Source organism: Diadema antillarum, unplaced genomic scaffold, assembly GCF_040938485.1.
Source record: "Diadema antillarum isolate AM-2024a unplaced genomic scaffold, OU_Dant_1.0 seq00000379_RagTag, whole genome shotgun sequence".
Taxonomy (NCBI): Eukaryota; Metazoa; Echinodermata; class Echinoidea; order Diadematoida; family Diadematidae; genus Diadema; species Diadema antillarum.
Window position 1 is genome coordinate 442611 of NW_027271378.1, and position 12011 is coordinate 454621.

At 36.8% G+C, this 12011-nt stretch overlaps 1 protein-coding gene across 1 annotated transcript in view; it reads right to left on the minus strand.

Annotated features, from left to right (window-relative positions):
* Positions 1-705: 705 nt before the first annotated feature.
* The window catches only part of LOC139731574 (transmembrane protein 268-like), a 33554-nt gene continuing 22248 nt past the window's right edge, over positions 706-12011 (minus strand). Inside the window, exons 6-11 of the mRNA XM_071642464.1 lie at positions 11672-11941; positions 8877-8987; positions 6603-6638; positions 4997-5062; positions 2716-2847; positions 706-1240 (exon numbers count right to left, since the gene is read on the minus strand). Coding sequence (XP_071498565.1) covers positions 1085-1240; positions 2716-2847; positions 4997-5062; positions 6603-6638; positions 8877-8987; positions 11672-11941 — 771 coding nt within the window. The 3' untranslated portion in view covers positions 706-1084. The remainder of the gene's footprint in view (positions 1241-2715; positions 2848-4996; positions 5063-6602; positions 6639-8876; positions 8988-11671; positions 11942-12011) is intronic.

A 12011-nucleotide genomic window follows, 5' to 3' on the forward strand; every position in this document is an offset into this window, starting at 1 on the left:
TGTTTAAATCATTGTCATGAGTACCTGTGAGAAAGAAAGCAGAGTACTACTACTACTACTACTACTACTACTACTACTACTACTATCTTCATTATTATATTGTTCATGCACCTGTTATCATCATCATCATCTCACCCAAGACACTGGGATTATGATCAATATCACCCATGTGACAAGTCCTGAAAAAAAAAGCGGGGGAAGAATGTTTGTATGAGAGAGTTTCTCCATCTGTCATATGAGTCCTAACATTTTTTTCCATCCAACTCAGGTTACAGTGATCATATATACGCCAATCGTGAAACCACCCCAGGGTTTGACGTTAGAGGTGGCCCGGTGGCTGGGCGCTACCAAGAATTGATGTCGAGCCACCAAATTTCCTTAAAAGGTATCTTTGGGTGGCCCAGTAGGGCAACAACAATTCAAAATGGATTGTTACGTTTCCTTTTATCTCAGACCAATATATTCCTCATTTGGGTCACCAAAATTTCAAATTTGAAGAAAAAAAATTGGTGGTCCAAACAGGCCTTCAAAGAAAAAGTTGGTGTCGAGCCCTGATACCCTATGAATCTTCCAACCAACATCATACTGCATATCTGTGACTCTGTTACAAAGTACCTGATCACTGTCTGAGGCCTATATTATTTATTATTAACAACGACAACAACAACAACAACGATGACGACGACGACGACGACGACGACGACGATGACGGCGACAACAACAACAACAACAACAACAACAACAACAACAACAACAACAGGCTAAATACTGCCCATGACCAATAACTACTGTGTTGAGGAATAGTTCTGTAAAAAAGAAGGGAATATTTTCAAGTAGGCCTATTTCAATACTGTTACTAAGTACTGCTTGGTGCTTCACAAGAGACAAACTAAGACAGTTACCATTTCACATACACATAGTATCTGAGTACTATTTAAAGGCACGATGACATCACACATATGAATTTCTGAACAGTCCCACCAACTACAATCTGTGTTGCGGTGTACTGACAAGGAGTTGGAGCACGAGTTCTTGCAGTGAAGATGTAATGGCATAAAATTTGAAAGAAATATTATAAAAGATGCTACACAGAAACGTTGAAGACTGTTTTCTGAATGTACTGACAGAGGCACATTGTTATCCGGCAGTGTCGTCTCCTCAGTGGTCCCACTAACTGCTTTCTGAGTAGTTTGCGAACGTATGACGAGCTGTGTTGCATGAGATAGATCTCAGACTCCTCCTGAAAATTAACGAACACACAAAACCAAAATGAACCAAATCATCATCACCTTCATTACAAAACACACTGAGGATGACAATCATTAGGACAAAACTTTTTATTTCCATACGACCCTGGTTCGATTTCTGACTCTAGCTGAGAAATGTTGTGTAAAATCACACTGTCCACACTAGTAAGAGGCAAAACACTCTCTTCCTAGGATAGGACAGAAAATGGAGGTCCCGTGTGTGAGAGGGTCACAACTGATGCACATGAAAGATACCGCTTCATCAATTTATTGCAAAGAGCAGGGTGCATAATGTGGTGAAAGGGTCAGCCTCACACCCAACTGGACCCCATGGAATACTAGCCAGTGCAGCTACCTAAATATGGGCTATCCAGCCATCTTCTCAAATGAAAAAGATGAAGAAAAAAATGAAAAATAAAACCTCAAGAATTAATGTTGAAATTTTTACTTATGACCATTATGCTACATTTGTCCATGACAAGCAATGTGGGCACATCATCAATGGTATTCTGCCAATTTTTTAATGGAAGCTGAAGTATATTTATTTAGAGCATAATATATGTTCACTGTGGGACTCTTTATTTAATTTGCTTTGTTTTACATTGTATTTCATAACTATGTTGGGTACGCTAACAGCTAGTACCAGCCTCCTCAAACATTTTGACAACACCCAGCCATCAAATCAATGATAATGGTTGTGGAAAGAATGCCGACTGTCAGTACCAGCAGTTAAATGAGGTGTGATTTTGCATTCGAATATGCTGTTCTTTCTCCACACTCTTCCAGCTATACAGATACAAATGGGCTGAAAATCAGTTTGAGTTTGAGTCATCCTGGCAGGGTGCTACATAACTTTATTTTACCACTTGCCCAGTTGGACAAGCAGATTTTCAAATTTGCTGCAAAAGATTTGCCCGAACATTAATATAACTTGCCCGAATAGAAAGTCCAAAATATAAGGAAATAATATAGAAAATCATGTGTAAAGTCAAGGGCTTAATAAAACACAATCATTTGAATATACAGCACACATTGATTTGCACGCATAATGGAGTTAACAAACTTGGTCTGATCAAGTGCTGCTGTTGCATCGCATTGAGGCTTCTTCACATAAGTGTTGGAAACTTGCTGAAATGAAATATAAAGTGTGTTGCATCACTAGACAGCCATTATCTTTGGGCTTCTGTGTGGTTGACTTTGTGGGTTTGTTGAGGGAATAAGTGAAAAAAAAAAAAAAAAAAACAGACCTGTGGCTTCAAAACTTTTTGCTTGCCCAATTTGGGCAAGCATTTGTTCTCATTGTTCAAAAACACTTGCCAGAATTTGATTTTCACTTGCCGCGGGCAATCAGGCAAGTGCTTATGTAGCACCCTGCCTGGGAAAAACAAATACACAAACACCACCCATAATTTCCTTGTATCTGATTAAAAAAATCCTGCCCTACAAATGAGGAATTGGATGTACTAACGGGAATAGACCTGGGGTCTGTGTCTGCAATGAGTGTTTGAGGAGACAATGTTCTCATTCTGGTGTCGATAGTGAGTCTGACTGTGTCTTCTGCCTCGCCGGCTTGGTTTAAGTCCACACTAACGGAGGTATTCTGAACAAAGCAGGGGGAACAAAACAAAAACAAAAAGAAGAAAAATAAAAAATAAATGCATTGTAACTCGCACAGTACACAAGGTCGTAGCCTCATACAAGTCTTAATAGCAAAATGTATATGCAAATAAAGTGTCTAACTTGGCACAATAAGTTTGGGTTTTCTTTAAATACAAATCTTAATTCACTCTCATATGCCGAAGACTGACTATAACTACACAAACCTATACAACTTGCTGATGGTCATGTAGTCTCTATGCCACTTGAACGATACACAGCTTTAGATGCATGGGGCAATACATTGAGAACAATTTTCTGTTTCAAATGGAATAGTAAAATTTTGGCTATGTTGGTCTGAAACAAGTGGTCTGTAAATGATGTCACTTTTCAACCATTACTGCACATAGACTGTATAGGATCTACCATGCTGTCTCTGTGGCAAAGGTAGACATATCAAAGCCAGGGGAATCAATGCAATATGTTTAGGGTGGTTATTTTTTACTTTAACTGTGCAAGAGCTTTCTGGTGAAATCACTATAAATCATTCAGTTAAGATGGGATCCATGATGCGCTTACTGTGAACGAATATTAATATGCGACAACCTAGTACCTTTGGTAATCAAATATTAGTACTTTGACCACTGAATGATTATGACTTTATGTTATCTCATTGAATTGCAACACAAAGTGCCCTCACTAAACATTACTAGGTTTGACAGGTAACTGGTTTGCCTCCGGATTGTCAGAGATGAAAGGACAGGTTCACATCAATTTACATAAAGACTGAGAGATTGCAGAAATATTAGTAGAACACATCAGTGGACGTTTGAGGGAAATCAGACAATTTGTTACGAAGTTGTGAATTTTTGAAGTTCCAATGCCGTCATCGCTGGATGGGAAGACTACTACAGCTTGTGAGGTCACATGTGTAGAATGATATAAAGAAACATAGAGAAAAATCAACACATTTTCTTTCTTTTTTTTTTGCATAATAAAAGAGCATTTGATTTGCCTCTTTCAGAGGGCAGGGAAAATAATATTACACTTAACATACATCAGTAACAAGTCAAGAGAATATGTACTTTTTTTCTCTCTTTATATTTTCCTTATCATATCGTTCTACACATGTGACACCATACACTGTAGTAGTCTTCTCATCCAGCAGTAACAGCGCAGAAACTTTAACCCTAAAAAGGCCGGGGGGGGGGTTGAATCAAACCCCCCCCCCTCGACATTTTTCGCGACTACTCCGCCGCGCGAAATTTTTTGACCCCACCGTTCACTGACTTTTTACTTTGCAGTCTCGCACATCTTTTGACACCATTTTCGTGAAAATTGCGAATACCGTTACGATGCTGCACGACCTTTTATACATGCCTGTCAGACCGAAAATGGCTCAAAAACGTGATTTTGTGTATAAAGTCTATGCAAATTGAGTTTTCTCTTCTTATTCGTAAAGATATGATTATTTTCACTTTCATAGGTTGAAACTTGTTAATTTTAGCATGATTATGCTTGAAATAGGTTCTGTCATAAATTTTGCGAAAAAAAAATGATAAAGCAAAAGGTCGAAAAAACAAAGAAATACATCAGAAACTCATTAAACAACATTGCTAGGAATGCTACAAAGAATGTTATCACCAAAAATTAGGATTCTAGGAGCCTTAATTTCTGGTTTAGAGCAAAATGTATGATTTTATGCATATATTAGCATAATTAATTATTATGACTCAAATTTCCATTTTGTTTTGTATAGTTTGGTAGATTACGCCACAGGTAATGCATGTGCCAATTTTCATGGCAACTGCGCGATCGACGGCCGAGATCTCGGGGGGGGGGGGGGGGGGGGGGGGGGGGTTGAATCAACCCCTCCCTGGCCACAGAACACCCAAAAAAGCCCGGCCTGGTTAGGGTTAAGAAATCATAACTTTTGAATGGATTGTCTGATTTTCCTCAAACGGTTACTGATGTGTTCTGCTGATATTGCTGTATTCAATCAATCCACATGAATATTAAGGTAGACTTGTTCTTTAAGGTACCATGGCTGAGGAGAAGTGTTATTCCTTCCCATTTATACACAAATGAACAAACACACCACATGAACACACCACACAACATACACAAACATACTGGTATACACACATACACACCTGGTTTACGTTGCTATCTGTTTCACCGTTGTTTCGATTCTCTCCTAAAAACTTGATCATTTCTTTCTGTGGGTGAAATATGAACAGAACAAGAGAAAGCAATGTTAATTCAATTTTCACGAAATAACATATTTTATGTTTTTATTACTTTTTTTTTCCCAACTAGGACATATATCATCCATGTCATGTGTACAATATTCAGACACACAAAAAAATAAATATTATGACATTTCTATTTCAGAAAAAAATGCCATTTGGAACATACAATCAAATGTCCTGTCACAGAACAATCATAACATCAAAACATACCAAGAAAATATGTGTCTGAATTGTTTGAATTTTTTTGTTGATGTATTTTTCGTACATGACATCTTTTTATTCTTTTTTGTAATGGCACTTTTGTCACTTAACCCTATTCTAACTGTGGGGGGGGGGGTCAAATTGACCCCCCCCTCGACATTTCGCGCCACGATTCCGCAACGCGCAAAGATTTTGCCGCGTCGTTTCATGACTTTTTTCATTGAAGTCTCTCGCATATTTTGAGACCAAATTTGCGACGTCCGGGTACACCGTTCTGAAGTTACGCAATGTTTTGCATATGCATGTCAACCCGAATACAGCTCAAATTCATGATTTCGTGTGCAAATCCAATGCAAATTGTGTTTTTTTGTTTAATTGATATAAATTAGATTATTTCAACTTTTGAACATTGAAATTAATCAATTCTAATGTAGATAAGCTTGAAAAAGTGCCTACAACAAATTTTGGCAAAAAAACAATAGAAAACAAAAGGTCGAAAAAACAATAGAAAACAAAAGGTCGAAAAAACAATAAAATATGTAAGAAATTAACAAAACAAAAAACAAACGAAATTGATTTTGATTGCGCTATTTTTTTACAAAATTGTTTAATGTGTCTTGAGGAAGTCTGACACAAAAATTTAGCAATCCTTCATTCTTTTTGATGGAGTTATAGGTGAAAATATGATTTCATGCATAAATTTGCATAATTAATTTATTAAAAAATATAAAATCGACAATTTTCTATTGTATGATCATGTAATCTTTTAGTTGACATCCGGCTCTATGTTCAGGCAAAATTTTGCGGCGATCGCGCGATCGGCGGCCGAGATCTGAAGGGGGGGTCAAATTGACCCCCCCCCCCCCCAGTAAAAACTTGGTCTCAAATAGCCCAGTTAGAATAGGGTTAAAGCCCATGTAAAAATCAAGACTTCCTATTTAACTACAGTCATAACAAGGAAATTCATTACCATTTTCACACCAAAAAAATTATATGACGTTGGAAGAAGAAACTTCTGGATCTTCACACTGCCACATAAAGTAGGTCTCTTGTAAAGCAAATTTGAAATTTGTAAGTACATGTATTTGGTATGCACTTCTGTAGTGTACTAATTTTTTAATGAGAGGCACATCTAAAATTGTACATATTCCCTTCTATAAATATTTTGAAATATACTAAAATACTGCGTAACTTCCAAGACACTCCTGTCAAGCAGAGCAGATCAGAGGTTAGTTCTAGTTACCATATCTAACACATAGCTTGTGAAATGTGAAATTTAAGAAACTTTATGACAGCGTTGTCTTACCCTGCACTCTGTAATATCAAAGTACACAAAATGAAGCTGCAGAGTTGAGGTCAAGGAATAAGATCTTGTCTGGTAAAATAATAATGATGATGATGACAATAATAATAATGATAATAATAATAATAATAATAATAATAATAATAATAATAATAATAATAATAATAATAATAATAATAATAATAATAATAACAACAATAATAACAATAATAACAATAATAACAATAATAATAATAATAATTATAATTATAATAATGATAATGGTAATGATAATAATACAATAATAATTAAAAAACAAATGATATAAAAGAATTGATTGTGGTATCACCTATTAATCAGATGATTTTTCTTATCTGGTCAATAAAGTAAGGCAATACATGATACATGCATATACACAATACAAAGAAATGCACACATGCACACAAAACCTCCCCCAAATCTCCCACCTGCACCACAGACATTTGGACGTACTCCCTGAACGGGAAACTGGTCAAGTCATTACACCTGTGATTCATCGAAATATACACCATCTGCTATATCTGGACTAGAAAACAAAAACAATAACAAAACCTGATTGGAATTACAGTTAAAACACTCATCTTTCACCTCGATAGTTCTCATAACACACACTTTACACTTTTTGCAAGCAAGCATTTGGAAAGAATCATCACTGCAAGGTCACAGGGGGTACATGCACTCTCATAAAATCACCATCATACATACATATGTCTATCTATACATATGGATAGACTTAAAGGGGAAATCCAGTCCAAAATTAAGTTAGTCTGATAAAAAAGAGTAAAATCTTACGAGTTCAGGGGTAAAAATTTGACTGAAATCGGATGAAAAATAAGGAAGTTATGAAATTTTGAAGTTTTGCTGATTTCTGCAAAACAGTTCTTGTACAGTGCATACAAATGTGCAAATGAGTGATCTTCTGACCATGCCATAACCTCACAATTTTCCATATTGATCATGTACAAAAAAAATGACGAAAATTCAATGTTTCTGTCATTGAAGTCTGAAACATGATGTTATCCCTGGTTGAATAACTTCAAAATAGTGATCAGTTAGATATACAAGGATTTGAGCCTCGGGCATAATTGCGTTTGAATGAAAAACTGGAGAAATTTCAGAATTTTATGTAAAAACTATATGGCAAGTTGTGAGGGGATGACATGCTCACTTTGCCATTTGCATATTCATATTGACTGTTCAAGAACGGTTTCCTCAAAAATTAGCGAAACTTCAAAATGTCATAACTTTCTTATTTTTCATCCGATTTAGATCAAAATTTTTCCGTTGACTTCGTAATATTTTACTCTTTCTTATCAGACTAACTTATGTTTGGACTGGATTTTCCCCTTTAAAGGTAAACAGTCAGATACATGGATGGATGATAGCTATTATTATTATTTCTGTAATTTATTCTGCATTACTACAATAAAGACAGGGTATGACAGACAAACTATGAAGAAAACTGTATGACCGTGTATTTGTGCACTCAAGAGGGCTATCACGAAAGGGAAGATACATAGTGGGATAGATAGAAAGATGGACAGATATATATATATACATATCTGTCTATCTTTCTATATATGAATGGGTGGACAGAAGGAGATATAGATAAACAGACAAGTAGAAAGATGGAGTGTGGATAGATGGCTAGATAGATATAGAGATGGATAGATACATACATACATATATACATACATATACAGGTGGATGGATGGAGAGCATAGATAGACAGACAGATAGATAGATAGACAGATAGATAGATAGAGAGATAGATAGATAGATAGACAGATAGATGGATAGATAGATAGATAGATGGATGGCTGGATAGATGGATGGATTGATAGATAGACAGGTGGATAGACGGAAAGAATAGATAGATAAATAAATATAAATAAATAGATTGATAGATAGATGGAGAGTTAGATGGATAGGCAGACAGCTTGAGACATAGACAAATAGGCAGATACACATGTAGAAAGACAGAAAGATAGATGGATAGATAAATAGACAGGTGGACAGATGGACAAGAAAGATAGATAGATAGACGGATAGATAAATAGACAGATAGATAGATGGATAGATAGATAGATCGATAGATAGATAGATAGACTCAAGAGATATAAATAGATGGATGGATAGATAGATAGAAAGATAGACAGGCAAACACATGGCAAGATAGAGAGATTGATGGACAGATAGATAAAATTGAAGCTACAGACATGCATGTATCTCTAATCTAATATACTGTCAAAAGGATACCACAGCTCTATTACAGCACCATGAGAACCTGTCAGTCATTCCCACCAGGAGATTGTGTTTACTGAAGTACATGTTGGCTCTCGACAAGTTTGACTCAATTAGCCCATCCAGCTGAATGGAAAAAGAAAACAAATAATCATCACATTGTCAATCAGGCAGGTGATTAATACGATAGCAGTCGCAGGATACCAAGATTTTCATAAATGAAGTCCTTGATGAATCTTGAGATGTCCTCTTCTCCTAGAGTAATTCACAAATTTTACAAACTATGCTTCTCTTGTGGATTTCTCTTTTCCATATAGAGTTACAAAATAAGATTGTATTCCCTTGCTTACTTGTTTATTCATCTGAAAACCAAAGTTGATATGATTATAATATTGTATCATGTTATGATGAAACTTATGTGATTCAAAGTTCCTTAGAATATCATGTACTAATGTAAGCGTTATGTATATTGCTCTGTATTACTTTATATGGAAATAAAATCATTTGAATTGAATTGAATAGCAATTGCATCATGGCAGACCCATAGGAAATGTGCATCTGTACATTCTAAAAAGGGAACTTATTGGTAACCCAAAATTTAATTTTCATGGTGGTGGGCAACTGTGTAGAGTTTGTTACAAATGTTGAAAGTTGCAAAAACATACAAAATGTCAAGTGATGTGTCATGGAAACCATTTATACTCTTTGCAACTTCTCATGCAGACCACAGATTCTTGCCGAACCTAACACAAGGAATTGCACAACATGCAAAAGACCTTGTTTTCATATGGTCAGATACCACAGGACATGCTGCCGCTGTATATTTTATACAGTCTGAGTGGGCCATAATCCCACACACTGCCTTGCCTGCAGAGACCAAAATCTGCAAGTAAAATGAAGGGCACTTGCCTCGCTATAGACAATCCTCAGCTTGCACTACACTAATCTGCAGACGCAGAGGAACTGTCAAACTTCAAGACAAAGTACCTGTGGGGAATAGGCTATGTCTGCCCTTTGGAAGATTAGGCATTTATATAGCATATTGTCAGCAGTGTACTCATATTTACATCTATTTAGTAATCAATGCAAAGTAACAAGTACGCAGCAAATACTCGGTACCTAAATCTGTGTCCGCAATCTTGCCAAAGAATTGCCCTCCAGTATGCATTCACACAAGTTGTTGATGCTACTTCAAAAAGCTTCTCCATGTAAATGAGTAAAAATCTGATATGATGCACAATTTTGGCATCTGTCTGATGGTATTAAAGGGAAGGCAAACCCAAAGAGCAATGTGGATTGAGTGAATGCAGCAACATTGATAGAACACATCAGTGAAAGTTTGAAGAAAATCGGACAATCGATGCAAAAGTTATGAATTTTTAAAGTTTTGGTGTTGGAACCACTGGATGAGGAGACTGCTAAAGGTTATGACGTATGAGTGGACAACAATGTAAAGAAAATATAAAGAAAATTCCTCAAAAAAAAAAATCATTTTTCATGAAAATTACAAATTCCATCAACTTGATACTGACATATGTTAAGGGTAACAATTATTCCCCCTGCTTTTTGAAAGCGGTTAGTCAAGTGCTCTTTCATAATGCTAGAAAAGTGAATTTTTGTTAAATTTCCTTTATATTTTCTTTGTATTGTTGTCCACTCACACGTCATATCCTCTAGTAGTCTCCTCATCCAGCAGTTCCAACACCAAAACTTTAAAAATTCATAACTTTTGCATCGATTGTCTGATTTTCCTCAACTTTCACTGATGTGTTCTACTAATGTTGTTGCTTCCACTCAATCCACATTGCTCTTTGGATTTGTGTTCCCTTTAAAGATAGGTCCTCTCCTCAACTCTTACGGATGAATTGCATTGTCATACCATTTTTCCACCGTACTTCACTTCAAAATGTTCAACTGGCTACGTATTCTTTTTCTTTTTACATTTATTCATTTCTGTTTTTTTTTTTTTTTTTTTTTGGGGGGGGTGGCATTAAAATAGATGGACTTTAATGCTGAATTAAAAAAAAATTGCAGTGTTTTTGAAACCCTTCATTAAAGACCCCATAGCATAGGTATAACATAGAGTGGGAAGGCTGGTCCTGTTCAGATATAATGGAGAATCCCCATAATGAATTGTGTAAAGCTTAACCACTGATCTCTACAGAGTCTCAGCTAGAGTTGAACGTTACCAGTGAGTGTGTGGCTGCGGGTGCTATTCATGGTTGTTGAATGTACCCCAATGGGCAGCAAATTAAGATTAAAATCATTCGAACCACCAATGTGTCCCAAACGCTACCGAGTCTTTAATAGGTACAGTAACATACAGTATGTCAACAAAAAAAAATACAATGGGATTTTTGCCTTGATAAATTCCAATATGATTAAGCTGGCTGAATGTTATTTCAGAATCTAAAAATATAACATCTTACCTATATTTTTCAGGACACCCATTCATTTTGGTTAAGTGGTCACAGAGAAATGTGAATCGCTGTGAAGCATGTTGTGGATGTGATTCTTCCAAGTTCAGCACTTGGATGCTCTTGGAACTGCATATTTATGTATGAACACAATGGACAGAACTTGGAGGGAAGTCATTCCTGACATGCTCTACAAAAATCCTCATTTCTCTTTGACCACTGAAGCAAATCAGATGGGGTTTTCTGCAAGACGTGGGTAATAAGTTATAGTTTTATACCCTGAAATTGTATTTGGATTGATTCACTATTCTTAAAGTTATCAATGTGGAGGGTCCCGTTCTAATTTTGGGGGGACATATGGTAGAAACAAACAAATAAACAAACAAAACTCACTTTCCTTTTCTCGTAGAAGATGATGAGGTGGAGGAGGCCGATGACCACGGCGGAGAGGACGATGGCGATGGCCAGGGCCGCGCCCACATGGAGGGGGCCGCTCTGGTGGTGGAAGTCGCTGAGGTTGCCCACGACGCCGACAATGATGAGGGCCGAGATAATGGCGCAGACGGAGGAGCTGAAGAAGCGGCTGTACCACAGCGTGTACCACCGCATCTTGGGGGCCTCCAAGATGGTGGAGATCGCCGAGGTGTAGTCCTGCTGGGGCACCTGAACGAGCAAAGACGAACAGACAGGGGGAGAGTTCCTGGTTCACTCTCATGGAGCACTCCTGCAGGGC